This window comes from Lonchura striata, chromosome 5, assembly GCF_050655825.1.
Source record: "Lonchura striata isolate lonStrDom1 chromosome 5, ASM5065582v1, whole genome shotgun sequence".
In the NCBI taxonomy this organism is placed as follows: Eukaryota; Metazoa; Chordata; class Aves; order Passeriformes; family Estrildidae; genus Lonchura; species Lonchura striata.
Genome location: NC_140707.1, coordinates 11,847,389 through 11,874,513, shown reverse-complemented (window position 1 = coordinate 11,874,513; position 27,125 = coordinate 11,847,389). Strand labels below are relative to the sequence as shown.

Here is a 27,125-nt window from a genome sequence, read left to right as displayed (position 1 = left end):
GAAGAGTCTTATGGTCAGGTGTCCACATAGAGTCAGAAAAAAGAAAAAAACATTTTATTTAAAATTACAGGAAATACTCAGCTTTCTCATTAAAAAAAAAAAAAAAAAAAAAAAAGTCCTGATAAGCATTTCATTGTGTATTACCTGGATAGTCAGGTTGGCAAACCACAGTCAATGTGTGAGGACATTACACAGAGAAGGCTGTAGGATCTATACACATTTTTCAGAAACAAGGAGAACCCTACAACCTTTTGTGTTAGAACAGAAAAAGTATTATTAAGGAGACTAGGAGAAGGAAGGCTGGTTTCTAAATCCAGAAGCAGTCCTTCCCAACTGAGGTGCAATAGCAGGCACACAAGCCATACAAGAATAAAGACACTCTGTATCCTGAGTTGAAACAAACTGTGTACTTTAGATTGAGCCTCTCCTCCCCAGCCAGGCACACAGTGAGCCTTGCTGCTCGTGGCAACACCAGCGTCTGAACACAGAGGTGGGAGCAGCAATGTCCGAGGGACACCACAGCTCCCACCTCTGCCAGTGTCCCAGGGACACCACAGCTCCCACCTCTGCCAATATCCCAGGGACACCACAGCTCCCACCTCTGCCAATATCCCAGGGACACCACAGCTCCCACCTCTGCCAGTGTCCCAGGGACACCACAGCTCCCACCTCTGCGTGTCCCAGGGACACCACAGCTCCCACCTCTGCCAGTGTCCCAGGGACACCACAGCTCCCACCTCTGCGTGTCCCAGGGACACCACAGCTCCCACCTCTGCCAATGTCCCAGGGACACCACAGCTCCCACCTCTGCCAATATCCCAGGGACACCACAGCTCCCACCTCTGCCAATGTCCCAGGGACACCACAGCTCCCACCTCTGCGTGTCCCAGGGACACCACAGCTCCCACCGTGCCACCCCCAGCTCCCTCCCCTGCTGGGGCCTGCTTCCATCCACTCCTGGCTTTGCCAAAGCACCACAGCAGCTCGGGGCTCATGGAGCACCGCAACTTTCTTTACAAGCTTTCCTTTCTTCCCACAAACCCTCTCTTCCCTTTAAAACCACCTAAGAGCTTTATAGACACCTCACCTCTCAGGTACACACCAAAGCAGATGCCTTAGGACAAAGAGGCACTCAGCACCTAGTTCTGATTCTTTGCATAGAGGCCAATATTTGAATTTAGCCTTTGTACTCAAAAGATGTGCAAAAGCAGCTGTTTTTCTGAGAACTGCAGCTGAAATGCCAATTGAAAGCTACTTCCTTGAATTGTCTCACACTCTCTGCCTCCTCCCCATCTTTCTCATAATGAAAATTGAATAGGAAGATGCAGTCCACACACACTTCAAGGAAAAAGCCTGTTCAGAGCAGGATCAACTCCTCCGTGTGCTTTGCTCTACAGCTCCACGCTGAAGCCCTCAAAAACAAGGGATGCCACAGAAGGACAGAAACAAACAAATGGAACTGCTTCCCATGAACAACAGCATTCCCTTCTCCCAGCTCATAGGAAACCCCAGCAGTGTCACTGATGAAGTGCCAGCCTGGCACTCAACTCAGAACCAGGGCACAGCTATGAAAAGAAGGGAAACAATCCCAAGTGTCCAAAGCTACATCTTGTGAAACTTCTTGTTTAGTTCCAAGCATGTCTCACTATGGACAGCCTTCCCTCCATTCTCCACTCCACTGGATCTTAACAATTACCACTACTCTAAAAAACAATTTGCTGTAACACAGCCAAATTTTTCTCCTTGACCACCACTGATAGTGCTTTTGTGCAGATTATAAATAAATTTACTTCTCAGTTTTAAGTTTTAACATACCTTTAGACTAAAGACTATAAACAAAGAACTCTTTTGTTTTGCTCTGTCAAAAAGAGTTTATTTTTTCAATTAGAAAATGTTGCATAAACTCTGTGAAGTAACTAACCAGTCATCCTGATTAATTTTTAAGCACTTCTGCAAACCCACTTTTTCCTGCAGCAGAAAATAATGTTTCAGTTGTGGTTTGGTTTTGGTTTTTTTTTTTTTTTTTTTTTGCATGGATTCACAGTGCAGGCAATAAACAAAGCACGTTTTGAGGAACATTCTGACCTTGTGTACTAGAAAAAAACAAAAAACAAACAAACAAAACAAAAAAATACATTCCTGCAAGTGTACCTGGCCCCAAATACTATTCTAAGCCTTCCATGAAAATAAGGAACCACATCTGAAATGCTGCTGAAGGTGAAAAGGCACTGGGAGCACATGAAATAAAGAATCAAATCCAAATACCCTCAGCAGAATACACAACACTGGCATATTGGCCAAAGTGGTTGACATTCTGATTAGCTAATTAGTAATTTTCCAGGTGTAAAGCATGATTTCATACCCTTCTGCAGAAAGCAAATACTCCAGAGAATTAACACAGGGAATAACAGGAAATCAGGAAGCAGACCTTAATTTTCAAAGCTTTCATCAGAGACAGCTACAACACTTCAGATTTGCTAACATCAACTTGAAGCCAGAATCATCACTAATTTATGAAAGTTGTAGGCAACTGCAATACAAAGGAATTGTAAAGACCCAGTGGGTTTGAGAAGTTAAAAGTCAATGTGGTAGAGCCACCCCAGACATTGCAAAACACAGTAATTAATGTGTTTACAGACTACTTAAGGAGCTCATGAAAGGATGCATCAAACACCAATTTGTGATAGATGTTGGACAGATTATTTTAAATAATACTTAAAGCATATTCAGTTCTGTGCCATGACCACATGGAATGCATAAAGGTTGCTGAACAGATCAAGCAAGATTCAGACAACATCAAGTGCTGGACAGAAGTGGACAACCAGTTCCATGAGATGCAGGACTTGCATTTTTCAAGGCACTGCAGGCCAGCAGGGGTTATAAAATGCTCTCTGGATATCTTTCAGCAAAGAAGTAAAGCTAATCAAAACCAACATCAATGCATTTCAAGCCAGCTAGTCACACTTTAATTGCTGAGAATACCTGCAGGCTGCAAAAATCTGGAGTCTTACTAAAAATGATGATTACCATACCCTGTAATTTTGAGGCAGAGGGCCAATATATCTTCTGGCCACCAGTTCATCAGGTAGAACAAAGATCTGATGGCTCCTGCTGTCAGTACTGAGGACAACATTCAAATAGCATGTAACACTTCAGGCTTCAACTCAGCTCTGAGCTTTGGTCAGAAGCATTTCCAAAAGCAGGACAGGTTTCAGAAGTTCCTCTGCTCTAACCTGCTCCCTCAGCAGAGTGCACTGGAAAGGCAACCCAGGATAATTGGGAAGCTCCAACACACAAGTCGCCAGCAAGGACAAAACCTGGCATTAGCTGAGACAAAGAAACCTCAAGAGTCAGATTGAATATTTAGACTTTCTGTAAGGGGTGACAGTCTGCTTCACTGCCTCTAGTCGTCAAAGCACAAAAGCAGCAGCAAGAGAAAGCAACATCCAAGTCAGATTTACCAGGAATGCAAGCATGGTGACATTACATCCTAATTAAGAAATACAGTTCAAAGGACACATGCTCATAATGCAAACACCACATACCATGGAAATCCATACCTGTCAAGTGAGTTTCTTGCAAACTAGCGCAGACATCAGTCACAATTCAGCCACATAAAATAGCTTTATAAATCATCATCACCGAAATGTTATCAAACTGACACTGATTAAAGCACAGCTCAGAGACATCCTCTGCAATACAGGCTCAACATTAACACAGCAGGTCAGGATTGAAGCTCTTCTTAATGAGCAGGTGGGGAAAAAACAGGAAAAAAAAAACCTGAGCAGTCACAGGAAGCTGATGGTATTCCTATCTACAGCAGCACAAACAACAGATATCTAGTGACTAGCCTGCAAGCTTTAACTTTTTAATTCCTAAAGGGAACACAATCATAGAAGAGCTATTTGACATTGGAAGCCTAAAAAACAAGAGGCAGGTGACTCCCAACTCCCCCTCAGTTAGGGCTCATTGTGTGAAACCTGTCCAGCTCCACCTGTAAAAAGCCAGTGAATGGAGCAACTTCTCCCTCCAAAAGCAGAATCGTGGCTCTCAGTGCAGGAAGAGGGAGCAGAGCCCAACTCCTTGCCACTGCCACTGGCCCCAGCCCTGGTGGCCTCCAACACACAGAGAGAGGCAGGCACAGGGCTCCAGCACACCAGGGATGACAGAGCAGCAAGGATTTCCTGAAGGAACAAGCAAGGTCTGCACCCATGACTGTACCCAACAGTGACAACACATCTCAGTGAAGAAGACAATTCATACACACAGTTTTTCACGCCTGAAATTAAGTCTAAATTAGCTTTTATACATATTTTAAAGAGGTACATGCTTTCATTGACAAGCAACAGCACCAGGCCAAGGTTTAAGCAACATTGCTAAAGGAAAGCTGTGCTGAAAGGAATTGACACAGAATGAGGTTCTGATTTTTGTGTATGAACACAGGACAATGCAGCCCCAGCCTGAAGCACACAAGCTGCAAAAACACAGAGTTTATAACATAGTGACAGAAAACCCAACAGTGATGACATCTGTTACTAATTTAACATACAATGTCATCCACACATCAGCTGTTCACCGTTTTCAAATGCAATTGTGCCTAAAAGGAAAAGTGGGCTTCAAGAAGGAATTTAATGTGGGACGTGAAAGCTGTTTAGCTTGCTGTCTTTCTTAACCTCCAGGTTCCCTGGCATTAACACACAAACATGCTGAAAACACTTCCCAGAGCAAACAGCAACCATCTGCACAGGGGGCAACGACAAGCACAAGCAGGATGCATGGTGAGGTTTGGAGACAGAAATGGTACAAATCCAGAGGTAATACTCAAGGCTTTTGGCAATCTGGGTCTTAATAGGAAAAGAAAATAAAATATCTGATGTTTTGCAAGAGACTCAGTCCAAGACACACTGGCAGACCTGCCAAATTCAGTGCAACAGTCTTCCTTAGCTACAGGGCAATGGATAAAAAAAAATGGAAAAATGATCCAGTTCCTTTTGACTGTACTTGTGCTCATGCTATAGAAATCCCAGGTATCCGACTCCAGATGATGCAGAGACACGTGTTTCAGCTCAGAAAAAAGATAACAAGTGTGCATCATCAGGTTATGACCTCTGAATAGTGAGGTTGATAATCTGAATTGTTTCTCTGGGACACTGGGTTTCTCTGGCAAATCTAAAAAGAAAATAAAGCATCTTCCAGGAAAATGATCAACAAAGCTGAAAACAACAGAGCTAAGTACTCTTTAAATGAAACACTGAAGGTGATCCATGAAGAATATAGGAAAACAGAAGTAATGAGAACAGCGTCAACAGTCAAAAGGCTACTGAGAAGCCAGATTTTAACCATGTATTTGAATTTGTAAGAGGCAGCCAACAATAAAGAACAAAAAGCCACAAGGCTCAACCACTCCTTTGGACAAAGAAGCCGGACAAGTGACAGGAACAAACCTGGGAGAGGTCTGTGATGGAGCTCGATCCAAATTCTGAAAGAAAAGGGTTCTAAAGTGACACACTGAATGGGACCAGAGATCAAGAGGAAGAAGATGCAGACACGGCAGCTACAGACAGAAGCGAACATAAAGAAAAAATCTAACGACAGCCTACTGCAACAAGTAATTGTACTATGACAGATTTATCATATAAACAGCTGATATTTTCCACAAATGAAATACGGCAACATGGGGGGAAAATAATTAGAGAGACACTGAACTCATTATGAAAGCATTTGAGTGGGTAAGTGACTCTGAGGAATTGACAGAAACACCAGTGTTTCTGTACAGGCCTCACGGCGGCTGCAGGTGCTCCCAACAAACGACGCGAGAGGAAAAGCAGGAATGGCAGCCTGACTCTCCAGGATCTCCAGCCTGCTCTCACACAGAGCTCCGAGGCACGGACACAGCAGTCTGCGGGGCTCTGGGCTGCGAACACCGCGGGCAGCCGGCGGGAGCCCCGGAGCCATTCCCGACCCACCTGGGCGCGCTCCGCTGCCACCCGCTCCGCCCGGCGGATCTCCGGCGACCCCGTCCGACCCCAGCGGCTCCGCAGCAGGGGGAGCAGCGCCGGGATGCCGGGTGAAGGGTGCCAGAGGCCCGCCCGCCGCCCGCGGCCGCCCGCGCTCACCGGCTCCGGCGCGGCCGCTCCGCCGCCGCTCCGCAGGCCCGGCCGGCTCCGCCTCTCGCGAGAGCCGCCCCCGCGCCGCGGAGGAGGCGGCGGCAGCGCCCGCGTCTCGCGAGACTGGCGGGGCGGGGCGGACGCCGTTGCCTGGGAGCGGCCGCGGGCTCCCTGAGGGCGGCGGGCGGGTGGAAGCTCGGCGGGGAAGCGGCAGCGGGCGGGTGGAAGCTCGGCGGGGAAGCGGCAGCGTGCGGGTGGAAGCTCGGCGGGGAGGCACCGCGGCGGGAGGAGGGAGTTAGCGGAGCCGAGAGCGCGGCAAGGCACCGGGAGACGAGAGGCGTGCCCGCGCAACCCCCGCCGAGAGCGGGGCCGGCCGGTCTGAGGGTCCGGGCGGTGCTGGAGAGCGAGCGCCGCCCGACGGCCGCGGGGAACGGGGGAGCCGGGATCCGCTCCGGGGAGCCGGGATCCCGCCTGAGGAGCCGGGATCCGCTCCGGAGAGCCGGGATCCGCTCCGGGGAGCCGGGATCCCGCCTGAGGAGCCGGGATCCCGCCTGAGGAGCCGGGATCCCGCCTGAGGAGCCGGGATCCGCTCCGGGGAGCCGGGATCCGCTCCGGGGAGCCGGGATCCCGCCTGAGGAGCCGGGATCCCGCCTGAGGAGCCGGGATCCCGCCTGAGGAGCCGGGATCCGCTCCGGGGAGCCGGGATCCCGCCTGAGGAGCCGGGATCCGCTCCGGGGAGCCGGGATCCCGCCTGAGGAGCCGGGATCCCGCCTGAGGAGCCGGGATCCGCCCCGGGGAGCCGGGATCTCCTCTGTGGAGCCGGGATCCGCTCCGGAGAGCCGGGATTTTTTCTGGTGATCTGGGATCTCCCTTCAGGAGCCGGGATCTCCCTTGTAGAGCCGGGCTTCTCCTGAAAAGCGGAGATCTCCGTGGAGCCGGGATCTCCTGAAGAGCTGCGCTGAGGGGATGATAACGGGCCGGCTGCTATATGATAAATTTTAGGTGACGTCTCTTGTATCTCAGTTTTCATCCTAAAACTGACTCCTGATTTGAATTACAACTCTGTAGAGCCCTAGAGGAAATCCAGAGTCTGTGCAATCTGCAGTCTGTTTAGGAATACAATTAGTAGATGTGGCTGTCGTTCCATAATACCGCAGCAGAACTATCCTGTCCTGCAACTCAGGCGCCCTCAGTGAACTGAAGTGTCACAAGGTGCCACTAAACCTTTCCCACTCTCGTGGCACAGAGGAGGGAGAATAACCCAATAGTGAGCCCCAGATAGATTCACATATAAAGAAAACATTTGTCTTTTTTCCAAAATATTCTCTCGTGCATCATTATTAAATACAAGCAGGGTTTGACTTCCATTCCAGGTGAAAGGACTTTAGAAATCCTTGTGCACACTGGGGACAGGAGGGGAAGAGGGGGCAAGAGAGCGAGGACTTGTGCCTTTGCTATGTCCAAATACCCCATAATGGTTGGCAGCTTTGCTACAACAGACAGCAAACCACAAATCTGTTAAATGAATTCTCTTTTCTATCCTTTATCAATGGCCAGAGAGACAAACCACACAGTTCTAGAAAGCCAGCAGCCGAACAATGAGGGGCAAGCAGCTGGCACAAAAGCTGTCAGAATGTGCAAAGAAGGCAAGGAGTCAGATGCCACACGCCCAGTGGAGAACCAAGCAACACCAAACACCAGCATTTACCCCAGGTGAGGTCAGGAGCATCTTGGAAAGCCAAATCAGTCAAATAGCCAGCAGGTTTTACCTACAGAGCTCACAATCTGTCTTGTTTCTGTTTGATTTCTTGTGATTTTGGCTTTGCTAAATTTTCACAAGCTTGTTGAGTTTGTGGTTTTTTTTTTTTTCTCATGCTATTTTTTAGCTTCCCCTGAGGATCAATATTGATATTGGTGTTTTTTTTTTTTTTTCAATAAGTCACCAGTGAGAGACACGATTGATTTTCACTGAGAACTCTATAAAAGGTGTGTACAGTCAATATGAACCTGCACAGGATAGGCCAAAAAATCCCTTTGTCAGATTATAAAGCAAGGTGTTCCTTCCCCTCTCCTCGACCCTAGTGAGGCCACATCTGGACTGGTTGTTTGATATGCCTTTATTGTGCCTCTTGTGTTTATTTTCTGACTGCTGTTTTTGCAGTTTATTGTGATGAGATTTATTATCATATGTAAGTGTTTCAGTGGCCCTATAATTTTTCACCATGCTCTTTCTGGTCCCCTCAATCTATGAAAGAGAGATGACCAAAATTGCTCATTTGTCCAGCTGAAGATAAGTCTTTGCATTTTTTGGTATTAAAATGTTTTTGATAACATCCTCTGTCCCACACCAAACCTTTTGCTGTTTTAACTGCTGCTACACTGATCAGGGGTTTAAACTGAAAAGCCATAACAAATCTACTTTCTGGATAATTAGTGATAATTAGTAATTATATTAATATTGCATCTTATTTTTAATGGCTATTACCTAGCACTAATTAATCTGCCACTGTGTTGTCTTTAGTCCTGAAAAGTCATACTGTAAGTGTACTGAAATTTTAAATATTTGTGTAATCGTAATTCATCTATTGAATAACTGAACATTAGGAATTGTTGTTTGGAGAATAGAATTTTTTGTTTAGATCAAAATGAAACAGTTATGATTTTGGCACTTGAAGATTATACAGTTTTTGCATGTGTCATTATTGTAAGGGGACATAAATAGGTTTGTTCTTGGTACATACCTTTTGTTTACCCACCATTGTGATTTTCTATGCAGGAAGAATGGAAAGGAAAATAAAAATTACTCTCATCTTTACTTTTGGGCTTATTTTGCTGTCATAAAATTAAATAGCTTAATAGGCTTACCCCAAATGCTAAATTATATCCAAACAGTCACAGGCCAGTCAGTTCTTATGCTTTAACATAATGTCCAAGAGCTTTTGGTCCACTTTATTTGGTAATATATAAGTGAGACAAAGGTACAAAAATGCAGTTTTATTTATTGAAGTTAGCACAGATGCCAGATTAAAGAATAAATAGAAAGTGCACCTTAAGGCCTCGATCCTACAACCAGAGAGTTGGCACAGAACCCTTGTGCCGTCTGCTCCCAGCATCAGGCCCTTTGCATTGCTGCAAGGATGGCCGAGAGGATGGGCTGCAGGTCTCTGCTTACAAACACATCTCTAGCCCTCAGCAGGTTGCATCTCTATTTGTGGTGAGTCAGGAGGGGTTTGTGAGGCTCCCCAAGGCGTGCCAGATAGCAAACAAACAAATAAGAGCCAGCATGAGCACATCCATGCAGCCACTTGGGCTTAGAGCAGCGATTCGTCTGGGTCGGAGCTCTGCCAGGGGCAAATGTGGAGGCACCCACCAGTATTCCTGCTGGGAACACCTTCTGATCCTCAGAAAGCACTGAGGCTCCTGAGCACATATGTGCATAGACCACGCAAAGTAATTTTCTATTTGCTGCTTTTTAAAATCATTGCTATAATTGAATTTTTCCCTATACAATTCTTTCTGAGTCCTGCTTGGAGATTGAATGTCTTCCAGTTAATGGATCCTCTCCCAGGTTGATTTCTGCATGTTAATGGTTCTCCTTCTGGAGGTCTGGAAAACTAAGATGCCAATCCTACAATAAATTGCGTATGGAAATGAGTAATTTTATTCATGAGAGCCACTGGTCTCACAAATAAATTACACATGAGGCCTAGCACAACATACAGAAGTTCAAAGACAAATAATTTATAGAAAAAATGAGGGACAAAAAGTATGTATCACAAGATTTTTGTTTCAGTTGTAATTGTCTGGTGTAGAATAATTTCCCAGCTCTATAGTTAGGGCCATGCTTACATATGTTCTACCATCTCTGCTCCCACTGTTTCTGCAGTTAATTACAGGGTTTCATCTTTTGGAGGAGGGGAAGGCAATCAAACCTTCCCTTCATTTCTGTATTTTTGTTAAATTCTTCAGAATTTGTTTTAATTTTATCCCTTTGTACTTTAATCTTAAACTTTGCTTTCCTATCCTATTTTTTTTTCTGTTTGCAGTCTTTAATCCTAAATTATTATCATGCAGCTTTTGCTGTGTAATTAATGTTAATCTGATTTTAGGCCTTCTTCTGAAAATAGATGTGGGTTTAATTCATGTATTTCCATTAGTACAAAGTTAAACAAAGTTTAACCCTAAGCCATTTTTTGGAGACAGTCTCCCCTGCATTTATTCCTTCCTGGTTAACAGTACAAGCAGGCCTGGTGATTACACACAAATACTGCCCATGTAAGAGTTGTAGAACTGGCCTTAAATGGTTTTCCAGCTTTCTTACTGATCTGGGTTTCTTTTTCCTTTCATGCTGGCAATTTATAAGATACATCAGCCAAAATGCCCCCAGCAGTGGTCCTGGGTAGACTGTAAATACATTCTATAATTTGCTTGTAAAATATCTCACTCAGAGGGACTACAGCCTTGAACAAAGCCTTTAATCCTTACTGCAGCTGGAATAAATATGAATGAAATGCCCTACTTGATCAACGCTACACGGACAGTGCTCACGTGGACAGACACAGCGCTCTGGCTGCTCTCCCTAGGGCTTTGTTTTAAAGAGGACATCCATGTAAGCCTTGTCCAGATCCACGGATTTCTTCTGCCCTGCTGCCCGCAGGCGCTCCGGGAGCAGCCTCCGGCCCAGCACGACGTCGTCCTTGCTCCGAGGCCTCTGGGTGCGAGCGTCCTCCAGGGCGCTGTGCACGTCCTGCAGCTTCATCTGCAGCCAGTCCTGCCTCTCCACCGCGTGCCGGTGCTCGCCCAGGTTGTGCATCAACTGCATCTCGCTCACCGACCTTCTCCTGCAGCAAAGCAAAGCAAAGACAGGCCCGTGGGAGCCCTTCTTGGGTTCCAGACCTTGCCTCAAAGGCCCAGCTTTGGGAACTTTTGTAAGGAATCACAGTACATAGCTGTAGGAGCTGCCTGGCTGATCTGTAGGGCATAGAATGACATCTGGAGAAGAGAGGGAGGGTGGGTGGTGATTTGTTATTGGTAATGGATGTATCAGTGAGAAGGCATCGCAAGTGGGAAGTAGTTCAGTTTTGTGACAATATTGCTTCTATAATTTAGTTCAGCTATTGTAGAGGAGCTTAGGACTTTTACAATGTTAGATATGTGATCAATGAATCCATAGCATTTATTCAGTGGTAGTTTTCTGTGATCACTAAAGCTAAGGAAGCATGATTCCCTGTGGATTTGTGTCTCAGCTGGTAGATGTTAGTGCCTAAGTGTGAGTTTCAGCTGGATTCTCTCAGCACGAAAGATGTTCACTTGTGTAGACCCCCAAGACATGGAGCTTATCCAACTTAAATAATAAGAGAAGACTTACATGATGTATATCCCTCTACTCAGCTGCCTATTTTCAAAAAATATATATACAGAGTGCCTGAGATCTCCACAGCTATTTCCAGAGAACAGAGTTTGGCCAGCTTGGCCGAAGGGTTCAAAAGGAGGGACAGAACTCACACACATATGCAAAGACAAACCACCACATTCTCAGGAGCAGCAAAAGCCATTTAGTGTGAGACAATATACTTACACCATTGGTCTTCCATCAGAGGTTGTAAAAAAGCACATGGCACATAAAATGATTGCAGCCTGGGCCAGGTTTCTTATAGAAGTCATTTTGTCTACAAAGATAGAAATGAATACATGTAAACTCTGTAATTCAAGTTATTTCTGTTTGTTCCAAACAAATTGAAATTAGGAAAAAAGTTGAAAAACTCAGACAAGAGTTTTTGAAAAATCTTTTTTGTGAAACAAGTTAGAGCAAGGAATGCAAATGAAGGATTTACTTCTAATACTCATTTTGTGAGCAACTTATTGTACTTCCTGGGCAACTCCATTAATTTTGGTCAGCTTTATCTGCCCTGCATTATCATTATCATTATCATCATCATCATCATCTAGGTACCTATCTCTTGCATAATTGGGTGAAAAGCACCACAGTCTTCCAATATTATTGTTATAGTCATCACCATCATCATTATGAATTTGGAGCCTTCAAGTCCAGTGAAATACTTATGTATAGCTATTCAAATGAAAAATTTTATAGAATAAAACTTTCTCTATTTCTCTATTTCTTCCGTGTATTCTTTAGAATGAAGAGGGTGACACTTTCCCTGAAAATTTTGCATAAAGGCATAACTCTACTGAGTTACCCCAGTCCCTGCTGAGTTGCAGAAGAAAAATCAGAATTAAGCCCCTCATTTTATCAGGGATAATCCTGCATTTCCCCTCTGAGTTTTACATCATTGGCAGAACTGCCATTTGGAATATATTTAGAAAATATTTACCACTGATGATGCTACAACAGGCAAAACAGCACAGTTCCAATACCAGTTTCTAGTCTGGATTTTCAGTATCGGCAGGCAAAAAAGGCATCTTTTTGTTACCACTTAAGAAATTTGATACAGTGTAACTGAAACCTAAAGAGATATAAAACTCCACAATGCCATTTTTTGCAATAGTTTCTGCAGCTTTGCTCTAGGTCAGAAAAGCATTTATAACATGGTCTCTTACATGACCATATCAGTGAGGTCCTGGCAGTCCATCCAACACAAGATTATAAATTCAGGACTTGAATTCACTTTAAGATATTTCCCGTTCACTGTCTCTGACTTTTTAATGTCACAAATTTAGTTTAGATAGCAGAACAGTTTGATCTTACTAATACTCACTTTTTAATAGTCTGAAAAGAAACTAACACAAAAATGGGTAAAGAATCAATGATAAAATATTCTAGTAAGTCTTCCAGAGAACTTGGAAAAAAGAAGAGTATACTTACCAGATAGAATGTTTAAGAGATTTCTGGCTTGGGTATGTCAGCAGATGACTGTCTCTTGATGTCAAGTATATTTAAAGACCACTGAATTGGTTTAGTGGACCCCTTAAATGTAACTTTAAAATAGAGCTTCTAAGTAACTTGGAAGCCCTTTTATTGTCTCAGTTGATGTCACTGTCACACACACCCTCCTGACCCTCATGTACCCACCCTCAGATGCTTTCGTTGATTTGACATTTCACTTACAGGGTAAAGAGGCCTCAACAGAAAGTCAGTCCTGGGAAGCTGTGAGGAAGTTTGACTTTTAAATTCAGAATTTTGCCCAAGATAACGTGAGCTCAGAAGTTGTTGGAAGGATTTGCAAAGAAAACTTTGAGTTGTTAAATGCAGGCAGGTAAAACTTAAATGAGACAGTAAGGTTAGTGATCTACAAGTGAAAGATTGCAACTAAATATTTTTACAAACTACTAAAAAGATAATACTTATAATACTTGTGGGAAATAAGAATAGTCTCTCCAGATCAGATATAAAGTTTATTTACTAGTAAGGAGCAGAGGCCCCAAGAATGATAAAGTTTTTAATGAGAAGTTGGTGCCACTGAAAAGTTGCTGAAATGGTGTTAGACCTTCACTGCTCTGCTTTACCTATATCTGTGAATAGCACTGAGTATACCAAATGTACTAAGCAGAATGAAGGCATTTGAAGCAGCTGAGATAAAAACTATTACTTTATAAATTTGGTGAAAGAAATATAGAATTCTGCCTGCTTTCTAAGATGTGAAATGTGTAAATCAGCAGTATTTTCCCATATACATGAAGAAAGATTATTTTTGCTGCAAGATATTTTTTCCTGTGTTAGATGCTTCTTCTGACTTCCAGTGTATTTCTCCCCCAAAACCCAAGCAAGCATCCACAAATGAAAAACATTTTGCACCTGCACATTGTAACCCAGAATTTTTAAGACATTATTGCTTTTACATGAATGCTTTTTGCTTATGTTATAGTTCTGTTGTATCTCATAAAGAGTTGTAGAATTACGTGGGGAAAGGGAGGGGAGAACCAAAAACTCCAAAAAGCTCTAGAGATCTCATGGTTCCCTCAGTCTATAGGTTAGTGAGTAAACTGAGAATTAATGAAGCAATTCACTTGAACAAGTTCAGGAAAACAGAGTAAAGACAACTTACAGCATTTTATTGTCAGCTGGCAATATCCTTTCCTTATATGCAGCATACAGGGGCTCATGGGAATATGTTTTATTGGGAGATTTGGATCTCCTGGAAACACCAGGATATTAACATGAAGGCTAAAACATGACTAAACTATTACAAAAGGATATTCCTAGGTATGATGTGACTAAATGTACAGTGGAATGGCATAACAGGCAAGGATTTTAGTCCCCATGCAGTTGATAATGGAAAGCTCCCTTTTTTTAGATTTTAGTGTAATGTATTCAAAACCTTTAATGAATCTCTCAAGGTAATTTTTTTACAGAAGCCTGGCATTCATATAGAACCTTTAGCATGTGACAGCAAAGGCTGAAGTAAAGGACAAGTGTTAGAAAATTAAGTGTCATTTTTATTCAATGGTTGTGATGGGTCGTACCTGAAATTTCAAACAAAGATGGCTTAATACCTTGATGCCTTGAAAAAGATACAGCTTATTTCAGGAGAGAGAAGACACAAAAATAAAAATATTCAGTATGTGCCCGTTATTTGTAAACAAATAGAGCCTATGATGGTAATTAAAGAAATTTTGCGTGCCAGCTCAAAATGGGCATTGGTTTACATGCAGAAAAAAATAACTTACTTGATTTGGATTATTCTCTCTCATATCCAAAAATTACATTATTTGAAAATACAGCTGCTAATAAATTATCCAATGTCATCCCTGTTTGCCAAACTTGGCATATCAAAAGTGGGAATGACAGATAATGGACCAAATGAATGTACTTTTTTTACCACATACTGTAATTGTTTGCACTTTTGTTTGGACACAGTGTATCCAGTGTTTAATGAGGAGCTGAAAATAGTATTGAGCTCTTTTAATGTTTCAGTCAGAGGATGATTCATGTTCAGATTCAAATTTTTCCCCATCTTAAGGATCCTTTTAAAAATTCAGAGCACTACTGAACTGATCCCAGGAAACCAGGGCTAACAACTGCTGAGCTGCTGTTCAGTAAGAGGCTCAAGACTATTCAAATTTATAGGCATTACCACAAAAAAAGAAACAACAGATAGGAAATCAAGATATTATCTCTTCAATTGAAAGGTATTTAATGATATTTTGTATGTATAGGACTGTGCACATAAATACAAAGGCAAAGGATGGATGAAAAATCTGCAGGTTCTTAGGAATTCTTTTTGCCTACAAACGAGACCTGACCTATAGAAGACAATTTTTGCTCCTCTTGGAGTAAGAAGAGGAAAAACACAGTAGATTCTGAGTTTCCAAAGGGAGCATGAGCACCTTTTTAGCCTGAAATACAAAGATATTTAAAAGATTTTAGTTCACATGTGTAACAATTTCTTCATGCGCAGCAGCAAACTTTCTCAGGCTAGACCTAAGCTTGAGTAGGGTGTTCTCTTCTACCTTCAGATAAACTCACAGAATGCTATATGGGAATGAGACAATATAATAATACATTCTCAAAAGTTTATTACAGGAAAGGCTTCTCCAAATGCCTTTGGAGAAGGCATTACAGACATCAGGCAGGGGCATGACATTTCTAAGGATGAGGGAGAGGCCTAAAAAACCAAAGGTGCTGGAGCCACAGTGTGGGAGGGAAGAGCTGACCACAGCCTTTTCCTCTAACAAGAGATTTTCTTAATCAGCCAGCAACCTACCCTTCCCTGACCTTCCCTTATAGATGGTACAGATACCTGAACCAATTGGGCATGAAGAAATCTCTGTTGCTTTGTTTGCAGCTGCTGTGCCACTGACGTTGAATTTGTGCCATTGGATGTAATCAGACTTCAGGGCTGAAAACAAGGGGAAAGCAATGAGACAGATTTTACAGCCAGGTAGGTGAACAACAACGATATTGCAAAAATTCTGAATTATTTTAAAACTTTTTTTTGCATATTCTATTCATTTTGTCATAGGAAAATATTATACCACATCTTGAAATTAAACCCATCCTGAGGTACATCACTGCAATATGGTTAAAGGACACAAAACTTTCTAGAATTGTACTGTTTAGTGACTAAAGCACATTTTCAAAAATTAATTATGTAATCTGGTGTATTAATATTCCTACATAATTCTCCATTCTGTAGATTTAAGGCTTCAGAGCTGCAGTGAGATTCCTGTAGTGCTATTTCTAATAGCAGGCTTTTCCCATACTGTTTGTTCCAGAGGGTATTTCCAGATAAAATACTTTATAACTGCAACTATAGCTTAAAGAATATTAGTAGGTCATCGAGCAGGGAAGAAAAGTAATTGATGACACACTGGATGATTGGTGAGGCAACTTTCTAAATGTGTCCAAGAATGTTTGAGTCTTGACACAATGAAAAGCCAAACTGGCAGTCAGTAAACTCCTTAGGACTTTATTTGATTGACAAGATTTGTGGCTTTTCAAATACCACAGCAGCACGTCTGGTAATTTATGTAAGCAATGTTGGGCATCTTCAGGTGGGTTTTGGGTTCATGCAGCCAGATGAAGCTTCAAGCCCATGACAGTTTCCAACTGGATAAAAAATAGCACAAGGATTTCTCAAAACATCACCTATCACAGTTCTAGTTTGTGTCCAGTCTTCATGCAATTTGGTTTTAGCAGCTACTGGCAACTGTGCATTTGGATATAATTGCTTACCAGTATATCTTTTCTCCAATTACATAAAATCTTTCACTTGAAAATCAGAGTATTCCCAAATATCCCTGTTTACTTTCTGATGAAAGTATATCCTGATGATGCCTTTTTCCTAGGCTATGGACATTTAGACAAAGATGGATTAAATGGAAACATCACTGAGAGAAAGATCAGAGAGAGAACAGATTAGATTCTAGTCTCACTCACCTGACTTTAAATTCACTTGCTTACCTGGGGAGATAGACTGAACACTGTCATGATAATTGTGACCCAGATTATTTCTAGAGTTAAATACTTAAATGGAACACATACAATGAATGGACACTTCCTTTTGCCCTTAGTGTAACTCAGCCATGTCCAGTCTATGACAGAATTTCCCTATTGACCTCTCATGGGCATGGCAGGCTTCGCTGGTGGGATCAGGAATGCACGAGTGCTCGCTCTCTGCATGCCACCCTGGAGGATGGCTGCCTAGAATGTCACATAGCATTACATGGCTCTTTTGAAGACCAGATGGAGGCTCCTGCTGACCTCATCTCTCTCTCATGAGAAGAATCTGAAGCTTGGTGAAGCAGCCCAGAGCAGCCTGGAGGAATGCTGAAATGGTTGTCAAGAGAAGCCATGAAGGACAGCTACCTTTGAGTCTCTACATATTTCACTGGTCAGTAACAAAGATGCTGTTGTGCATCCTGAACAATAAAAAAAAAAAATTAGTTAGCTTCAACAAGTACATATTTGCACATTTTTTAATTACACTTAGTGAATTGCACACTAAATATGTAAGCATTTATAGAATTGTTGATGAAAGTCTAGGTTTTGATTTGGATTTTAGAGTTCTGGTAAGTTATTTTACAGTCAGTAATCAATAAATATTAGCCCTCATGAAACTGTAACACTGCTGCCAACGCTCTGCTGAATTCAATGCTATAATGAACAATACAGTACTTTGTGACCTTTTCCAGTAGACAGGAAGCTGGTACAATACTCAAAACTGCTGTTGGATCATTGGATTTTAGGGATAATACCAAACTGGATTATGCACGTGCATACTCACACACATCTTTAGTCAAATATAGCCCAGAATATTTCGAGGCCCTTGCTGGCTCTGAGGGCTTTGTGCAGGCCTGAGTTCCCTTCCAGTGCCATGCAGGGCACTCGGAGCTCTAATGAGGGCTCAGGTTCTTCTGTGTCATCCCTGAAACCACCATGGCACCCCTGGCAAACCACACAAGGACAGCACTTCTTGGAGCACAAGTAATCCCAGAGGGAAATGCATCTAATATTGGAACAGGGATGAGCCTAAAATCCACTCCCATTCCTTGGCCAGTCTCAAGCACTTCACTCAAGACTTTGGGATTCAGGAAGTAAAAAATCTGTAACAATTCTTAAGTAAAAATCTCCACACACAATCACATACATGCACATTCTATAAAATCAGCTTTTTAAAAACATTTAGGACATCTACTAAAAAAGATTTGAATAGTTAAATATTACGAACAGCAGGTAACTGCAAGTGTCAGATTTGACCTACCAAAACCAGTGTAAGAATGATTGTGCCAGCTCTGCATAAAAGACTCAGGATGATACAGGATAAACCAGAGAAGGACTGCAGGTTTTATGCAGGTAGCCATGTATTTTTCTATCCTTTCTCCTGAAAAGATAGCTCAAGTTCATATTCCCCTATTTTTGCAGCCACTGCAGATGAGCAGATAGCACCCAAGCAAGTAGTCTGGAGCCTGATGAAATCTCATGGGAATGACAAATGCAATTTGCAAAAGAAGGATGACATTTCAGACCCTTCCTGCAATCCAGTGACTATCCTGAAAAATCTCAGTCCACAGTTTGCTGAAAAACTCATAAATATACAGAACTGGCATAAATCATCATTTGGGTTTTGAAAGAAAATACTATGCTAAGTGCTGTGTAAACATGCAAGGAGATGCATTCCATCTAATAATGGTGATACTAAGAGTGAAAAATATGAGCTATAAATTACAGCAAATAAAATGCTTTAGGTTATATATTAAGGACCTTGTCCCAGAAATTAACTCCTTTAAATGATAACTTCTTATCATATATTAACTCCATAGATATATTTGTTCACCTGAAGTTTCTTCATGATAATCTCTTAATGTACTTTTACATATATTTATATTATTTGCTAGAGGGAAAACACATTTTCTGTATTTTTCCTGCTTTATCTAATACAGCCTTTTCACTAAATTATTGGCTGGACTATTAATATTTGTCAAAATCAAATTCCTGAACTAATATTTTTCTCATTTAAAATCCATGCATATTATTTTCATTATATATTTTTTAAGTCTTCCTATGCTGATCAGAAATTTTCTCAAATCTATTTTTTTCCCTAGCATCTCCTGAAATATCAGTACTAACATGAAAAAATCTAACAGTAATTCTCACAGTCCAGTTCACCAAGAAATATAGCACCTTATGTGAATGCTATACAGACTATCTCAATTTAATGCTTTTCATTAACTGTTTTTTTCTTTGCTTAGCCTCCATAGAAATCTGTTCATATGTTTGTGTCTCCTTCCATATGACATTTAGGCTCTTCATCCTAATTTTCTCTGCTTTTTATAAGGGGCCTAAATCACTACTTCCATGCACTGCACATTGTCATTTTAATTGTTGCAGTTTGGACTAGGTAAAAAAATCAAAATTTGCGTAGCTTGAGCACAATTGACAAACTAGAATGATCAGCAATTGAGGACCTAACCCTGAATTTCTGCCCTCATTTTCTGTTATTCCTTTTTTTACTCTGTGACCTCCTGTCTCATGGGATAGACTAGTGCGGGCAAGAATTTACCAATTCTGCCCAAGCAATCACTTCATTTTCCTATAGAACCCAGTCCTTGAATTATTTTTTTTCTGGGAAAACCCCTCTTAGGAGCAGGCTTTTCACCATTACCCAGATAACTTTCCTCCTGTTGTCTCCTCTGCCCTCTTCTCACTGCCCACTACCTAAACAAATGGCTCATTCTCAACATTAAAGAAAACAATTACTATATATACACAAATATTTACATCTAAAAAGCAGAATCCATAAGAAGCAGTCCAAGCCTATACAATCCTTCTATAAACTGTTCCTTCTCTTATTGCAATTTGTGCAATTTTGTATGACTTCAAGATTGAGAACTCTGAGTACAGATTGTAGTTTTTCATTAATTCTGAACAATTATCATCCTGCAGCAGTAACAATGGGCTGCATACTTTTGCAGTGATCCTACAAATGCATCTTAGAAACAGAGAATCATGTGAAGGAAGGATCCTAAGCCAACTTCCCTAGCAGCCTTGTGAAATTGCAGAGCAGAATAATTGAGGCAATTGCTGTTTTCCCAAGATTAGTGTCCCTTCTCCTCTTTCCTACATCAGGAAACCTAAAAGGGATTTTTGTGTGTGTCTGTAATACAAATGACCTGAAAACCCAAGGCATGGTCAGAAGCTGATAGGAAATAGGGCATGCTAATGTGCCAACAGATGCTGAGGTGGGAGTGCATCCTGGAGCCCTGAATCTCTTTGTATCTGAGAGACCTGTAGACATTTGTGATGTATAAATTCACCTGGGGCACAGAGAAGGTGGCGTGAGCTGAATGTTGTTCCATGCTGTAACTGCAGGAACAGGCTCTATAAATAGCCCAACCCAGTTACCTTTTCCAGAACTTGGGGGATGGCTGATCCCCAAAATAGATGAATTACATAACTCTGTTCTCTAAACATCCTCATTCACTCTGCACATTGGGTTCTTTGCACACCACTTTAAAATTAGTGCATCCCTCTGGTTTACACTCAGCACTTGCTGGAGCAGCTGTTAGGTTGACATCAACTCAGAGGAGCAAATGCTAATTTTCAGCGTCTGAGGATTTGGGCATTGGTTGCAGATATTTATGAAAGAACATTTAAAAAGAGCAGCAGGTCTGAAATGTCAGACTATGACTCCAAAGTGCAGCTGGGTAGGGTCAAAAAGGCATGTTTTTGATGCATTAGGCTGAATGCACATGGTTATATGAGTTATATGAGGGGGAGCAATATCCAAGAAGAAAGGTGCACTTTTGCAAGGCTGACCTTGAACTAAAGGTTGCATGAGAAGCCAGGGAAGTGTTTTTTTTCCTCTGGAAATCATAAATATTTAACAAGCATCATATATTTAAAAAGAAAATTTCATTCAGAAGCTTTGAAATCTGTCCTTAAAGGAGCCACTGGACCTAGAATATGCCAAGTGAAAAAGCTGTTCTTGGATCAAATCCTAATTCTCTAAAAACTCTTGTGGCCTTCTACAGTGGAGCTGTGTGTTGGAAGTACTTGCAAAGAGAACACCCCAGGAATCCTTAATGCTCACAAAGGTGTGTCCAGTCCCTGTCTCCTCAGGCTGAGCCATCAGTGTGGCCCAGCACCCTGATTAATGTAAGGAGAGGACAGTGCATTGCAATGACAGACCTGTGGACATGCTCAAATATGACCTAATCACACCGAGGATGTACTCAGAGAGCAGAATCCTTCTGGAAAGGGTGTCCTACAGCTGTGTTGTCACTAATGCCACAACAGGTCTCTTGCTGGGGATAATTCTCATCAAACAAAAGCAGGAAAAGCTTAGTGCACAAATCTCAAAGCTGAAATCTACCTGCAATAATAGGAAATACCACCCAAGAGTCCCTGCATCGCTCCTGTGGGTGGAGATACCTTCCCATGGCATCATGGAAAGTTGTGGAGACCAAAAGCTGACCTGGTTTGGTGTAAGAAGTGTCATTCCAGCCACGGGGCTGCCAGCCTATTGCTGCTCTGTTATGTAACATGCACCAGCTTTGGCACAAGGGATCTGGCACCTGCAGGAGGCACAGATTTCCCACTCTGCCAGGGCTGCAACCTTATCTTCCCTGTATTGATCTTCACAGAGGAGTTACACAAAATTTGCCAGCATGGATTTTTAAGCTTCTTGGTGTTACTAGGTTTTCACTTTATATGTGTCTATGCTTTGTGCTCTCCAGACACACTTATTTTCACTCCATTAGCTTTCACTATTTTATCTGTCTCTGTTGGGGTTCTCTCTGGGATTTTTATTCCTAATTTATAATCAGCCCTCTGGCATACTACATACCATATTTCTGAAGAAATATGAATAGATACTGTTCTGCTTAGTTTGTAACTCTGCTCTTTTGAAGCATGATGTAAAAGCACTTCGCAAAACTATGAACACTGATTGGAATGATTGTAATTTTTGGGATTTCTGGAGAGTCTCACACTGACAGCTGTTATTTCTGGTGCCAATCCCACCTCCATGTAATAAAACGCTTCTCTGTATTAGCTCACTGCACAAGTATGATAAATACTTTGTCACAGGCATTTACTTGCATCTTAGCTCTCCAGTGATGGTGAGACACAGGTGTTAGCTCAGCTTCTGTATTGTAAATAGCATTAGATTAACTAGGTGATGATATCACGTCAATATTTTGCATTTCCACAGAAATATCTCACATTTCTATTTTTTTGAGTACGGACCATGAAAAAATGCAAAGGGCATTTCAGATTTATCAGTGTTTAGGGGAGACCACAGTCCATGTAACATCTTTAAAAGAGGAGTCTTTCAACTATGTCATGTTTCCAGAAACACTTAAATACTCAGATGTCTTATAGCACAAGTGCCTGCTCAAAGCAGGGCTGACAATTAATTCAGACCCAGCATATTTTATTCAGTTGGGTCTTGAAAATCTGCAAAGAAATAAATTCTGGAAGCTCTCTGGGCAACCTGGTTAATTATCTTTGAGGGAAACACTTTTTTCCTTAGTCAGAATCTCCCATACCTCAAGCAGCAGTGCTCTTTACTGCCAGTACTTGCCCAGCCATTACTATGGCAAGGTGAATATCTTGCACTAGTCCAGCCCAAGCTGTGATTGCACAGAAGCAATGAAAATGTTTGACCTGCAGTTTCTGGGCTTATCCTTCTTGAAGCAAAGGGAAAAAATGTGTGAAAGACATGAAAACAACTCAGATCACAGTTTGCACCATGTCTCTGAAGCAACTGTTGTTTTTAAAGGATTCTCGGCTGAGGTAGTTACATAGCAGCTTCCAATGAAAAGTAAAAAAGCAAGGGGGAAAATAAAGCAAATACCATGTTTAAAGATACATAGAGTGACGTTGACTGAAAATAATAAAGTTTTAGCTGTACAAAGGAAACTGAACTAGGCATTTCAAATCCCACCTAATTATAAGCCAAGTGATGCATTAACTAGGGGAAGAAAAAAGTTATGTAAGGTAGGTAGAAGATCTTCAGTATTTAGTTTTGTTTACACTACCAAAATATTGAATAGAAATGGCCTCTGTTCCAGGGGACAGTGAGCAGGTTGTACCTCTCTTTGAAAAAGGATCTTTGGGTGATCTGGTGTATTATACAACACTAAGATTTATTTAAGTATGTTGGTTGCCTGAGTAATTAAAATGCAAGAATAACCAACATAAACAAAGAAGTTCCTGCACCACTCATCTCTCAGAATTATTTGAACATGCTAATAAGTGGTAGATAGAGAAGATGGATCTTTATTATGACCTGATTTAGAAATGTCTGTATTCCTATGAATATCACGTCAAGAGATGTTATCCACCAGTGCATGAGTTTCCCAAAAGGATTTTGTCCCCTCACTTTCTGTTTTCATCAGAAAAGGAATCCAGACATGGAAAAATATTTATGTGAAAGTATTTATGTAAAGAACACTTGTGCATTTAAACAGTTTTTTCATCAATGTGGTTTCCCTCATTCAGAATTTTTATCATATATTACTTTGGCTGCAAGGTGGCTTCAGTAAGTTTCATAGAAAATTATTGCAGCTCAAGGAGTTTCAGCAAGCACTGGTAAAACATTCAAATACAAAAGCTTTTGAAAGTCTGATGCATTTGCAGCATCTCAAAAACAAGTGTTCCGTTATAATTAAAATGATGCCATTAGCCATGAATATTTGCAATCAAGGGTGGATCTGCTGAGGTGGAGATATCACAGAGGTCACTTTTTGCCTACCACGCACTTTTCTTGCCTCATCTTATCATTACATCTGTACATCTAATTGATTTTTCTAGATATCTGTTTCAGAACCAGAAAAACAAAGCAAAAGACAAAAGATCATGCGGGAGGAGGTGTAGTTTGAATTTATCACAGCAAATCTCACACGCAACAAGGAGAAGCAGCCTTTTGCAATGCTTCTCTCTTTGCTCAGTGTATGCACACTGTGCCTTAAATGTTGAATAATTAAGTTTGCTGACCCAAAACAACTGTGACAACTCTTCCAAGAGTTCAGTGGCAGTGGCTGCCTCCAGTGTAAATTCAATGGACCAAATTTTCCTGGGTGGTTCTTGAAACAAGGCTGCCAGGTTGTTGGGGTTTTTTACTGGTACAGTTTCAAACAGACTCTCAGGTGAGGTTTCTCTGAGAGCACTGCTCCCACAAGCCAAACGTTCTTGCTGGAAAATGTTCTCTGTGACAGTGATCTCAGAAGGAGGATCTGGCCTACAGATCAAATGCCACAGCTCCCAGCTTTCTGTTTTGAGAGGCAAGCAGGCATTCCCTAGTAAAGATAGTTCTGTTAATGCTGTAGAGGCAGGGATGCACAGCAGGAAGCTCAGCCTTGGCAAAGAAAGTTTTTTATTAAATCCTGATATTTGATGTGAGTGTATTGACAACATCAATGGACTCACTGTGTTCCAAACCACACAAGTTTAAATTTAATAAAAGGTCTATAAATTGTGTCCCTGAGGAGCTGGTGGCATTTTAGGGAGACCATGGGTTTCTAAGAGACTCCCTCTAACTCTTATAAGTTCTGGAACCTAGGGTTTAACTGGTGTTTGACCTAGGTATCTTCTTTTCTATGGTTGTTTCTTTTGCTGACATCCACAATAAAACATACAGGAGTCCCATGTGCTACCAGCAAATATAAGGATTTACTTGCTGGGGAAATTAGGAAGAATGGTAAGAATCCTGAGAGGAAATTGCTCATCAGCTTTACATGGATATTCTACAATTCTTGAAAACTCAAGATATTAGAGTGATTATTTTCTATTACTGCTCCCCTCTCCTGGGCACAGGGGACCAGCAGGTGCACAATAAATGGGTTTGCTTCTGCTGCTGAAACTAGTAATATTGGATTCCTTATTAATGTCATTGAGAAACAAATCTCTCACATTTGTGAGAAGAAAACAGCCAAAACCCTATTCCTAAGGAAAAAAAAAAAAAAATCTGAACAATTAGCTGTTCAAATAACATAGAATTATAGAATGGATGGATTGGGTTGGAGGGGACTTTTAAAGGTCTCTAATCCAAGAGCCCAGCCAAGGACAGTGACTCTTCCCACTATCCCAGGTTGCTCTGTGCCCCATCCAACCTGGCCCTGAACACTTCCAGGGATGGGGCAGCACCAGCTTCTCTGGGCAACCTGTGCCAGTGCCTCACCACCCTCACAGGAATTTCTTCCTAATATCCAATCAAAACCTGGCCTTTTTCAGTTTGAAGCCATTCCCCTATGTCCTGTAGATACTCTTTCCCCATCTTTCTTGCAGGCTGCCTTCAGGTACTGGCAGGCTGTAAGGAGATCACCCCAAAGCCTTCTCTTCTCTAGACTGAACAATCCCAATTCTCTCAGCCTTTCCTCATAGGAGAGATGCTCCATCTCTCTGCTAGCCTTGGATGTGGAATTCCTTAAAATCAGAGGGTTTTGGGCACGTTGCAAAAGGCAGGCCTCAGAGACAGCAGGATGGTGATTAGAGCTGAGCAGTAGCTGTAAGATTTGTCAGCAGAAAAATTATACAAGAAGTAGAAAGAAAGGACAAATAGAACACTGGTCTGTGTATTAACGCTTGGGTAGAATAACTTCCTAAGTTGCAGAAAAGTATCTCTGGTGAGATATTAGGAAGGTCTAAGCTTAATAATGGAGCTCTGCGCATTGTATCTTGAGGCTTACAAGCAAGTATTGTATTCGAAATAAGCAAGCATTGTTTTAACCAAAGGTACGTGTGCTTACAGTGATTGGATACAACTACTATATGCTTTTGCTTTGTGTGACTGGTCAAAAAGCTTGTTAAGTGAGTTGTAACAGTAAGTTCTTGGTCTGCTACCTGGATGTGAGCTGCTGGCATCTTCCCATTGTCATAGCCATGTAATGAGAGTGATGCTGGGAAATAAAACAGCTCGAGACGCGTTCCTCAGCAGTTCTGTCCCATCTGTGATTTGTACATAGCCCCTGGCCGGTGATATTGGAGCTCTTTGGGCTGGCTCCAACAGCTCCATGTCCCTGCAGTGCTGGGACCCCAGGGCTGGATGCAGCCCTGCAGGTGGGGTCACCTCTCTCAGCCTGCTGCCCACACTGCTTTTGGTGCAGCCCAGGTGTGACAGAACCTTTCCACAGTCACTGTGATAACAAAGAGAAACCAAGTTCACCCTGCAGGAATTCTGATGAAGTGAGCAAGCTGTGGTTGTGTGGGAATCCAGGGCTTCCTTCTGGCTGCCCTGGAGGGTCTGGGACCCTGGCAGGGGTCAGGAACCCCCCTGGACAGAGCCCCCAGAGACACTGGCTGTGATCTCTGTCCATGGAAAAGAGTTTTAAATCTTACAGGATGAATTACCAGCTCTGAGTGTTTGATAGAAGTAATAATTAAGTGTGGCATGGGTGCAAAAGTAAAATTTTAGGATTCTAGATTAGGGGTCCAAAGGGGACAAGATGGAGGAAATTGGGTGTGCCTTGTCCTTTTTCCCCTTCTTCATGCCCTCCATGTTTCACTGTGGTGTTGGCATTTTTCTGTTGGTTCAGGCTGGGGACACACTGTCCAACGTAGATGACAGATATTGGCACGTTATTGTAAATGCAGCCCAGGGAGTTTCTGGTATTTAATGTTTGTCACATCCCACTGAGGGCAGAGCCCCACACGCTGCCCTGCAGGACAGAGCTGGGCAGGGCAGCAGAACATGTGAGAGATAAACAGAATAAACAACCTGGAAACCAGCACAGACCAATTATGGCTTCTGCTTTGGCAGGGGGGCTGAGAGACAGAGACTTTCTACAATCTCAGGATCATTTAAATATCACAGATTCCAGCATGGTTGAACAAAGGCAGACAGGTGAAAGGGTTGACAGGTGAACTCCTATGGATTTAGAAAGAATGCTTTAGGATGTTCCCACCTTCCTGTTGACTTCTTCTCCCAGCTAGGTCACTACCACAAATATTGAGCTGCATGAATCGGGCATAGGAGTATTTCTAATCAGCTGCAGAGCAAAGACTGACAGATTCCTGGACAGAAAAAAACCAGCAGAAACTGGGACTATATGAAAAAATTTGTAAGTATTTGAGATAAATCAGATGTAATAAGCAAGATGTTGCTGCTTGGGATT

General features: G+C 42.2%; 2 protein-coding genes and 1 long non-coding RNA gene across 26 annotated transcripts in view; 1 reads left to right on the top strand and 2 right to left on the bottom strand.

Annotated features, from left to right (window-relative positions):
- Window positions 1-6,173, bottom strand: part of BTBD10 (BTB domain containing 10) — a 29,595-nt gene extending 23,422 nt beyond the window's left edge. For 6 of the 18 annotated variants that reach the window (XM_085579722.1, XM_085579728.1, XM_077784379.2 and 3 more), the window contains exon 1: window positions 6,117-6,173. The gene's annotated coding sequence lies outside the window, so the exon portion shown is untranslated. Of the gene's footprint in view, window positions 1-5,444; window positions 5,480-5,966 lie in introns of all 18 variants that reach the window. The other 12 variants (XM_085579723.1, XM_077784378.2, XM_085579725.1 and 9 more) reach the window with 3 other exon arrangements.
- A 692-nt stretch (window positions 6,174-6,865) lies between these two features.
- LOC144246511 (uncharacterized) lies at window positions 6,866-26,232 on the top strand. Of its 6 annotated transcripts, none has more exons than XR_014955333.1 (4): window positions 6,866-7,820; window positions 15,854-15,949; window positions 16,857-17,401; window positions 18,433-26,232. It is a non-coding gene; the product is annotated as an uncharacterized LOC144246511 (long non-coding RNA). The 6 variants fall into 6 exon arrangements; XR_014955335.1 differs by having other exon boundaries at window positions 6,870-7,820; window positions 17,294-17,401; XR_014955334.1 differs by having other exon boundaries at window positions 6,871-7,820; window positions 17,294-26,232.
- On the bottom strand, window positions 7,810-15,480 carry PTH (parathyroid hormone). 2 transcript variants are annotated; one of them, XM_085579709.1, is made up of 3 exons: window positions 12,934-15,480; window positions 11,686-11,776; window positions 7,810-10,948 (listed from the first exon to the last, which is right to left on the bottom strand). In XM_085579709.1, the coding sequence occupies exons 2-3, from the start codon at window positions 11,769-11,771 to the stop codon at window positions 10,687-10,689; spliced, it is 348 nt and encodes a 115-aa protein (XP_085435835.1). In that variant the 5' UTR covers window positions 11,772-11,776; window positions 12,934-15,480; the 3' UTR covers window positions 7,810-10,686. The 2 variants fall into 2 exon arrangements, with proteins under 2 accessions (XP_085435835.1, XP_021383285.1); XM_021527610.4 differs by lacking the exon at window positions 12,934-15,480 and having other exon boundaries at window positions 11,686-12,516.
- Window positions 26,233-27,125: the final 893 nt, after the last annotated feature.

Bases quoted from the DNA above. Each gene is read 5' to 3' on its own strand.
- PTH (XM_085579709.1), bottom strand. From the start codon at position 11,771: ATGACTTCTATAAGAAACCTGGCCCAGGCTGCAATCATTTTATGTGCC. The intron at 10,949-11,685 runs GTAAGTATATTG...GCTTTGCTGCAG, and splicing joins TCTGATGGAAGACCAATGGT to GAGAAGGTCGGTGAGCGAGA.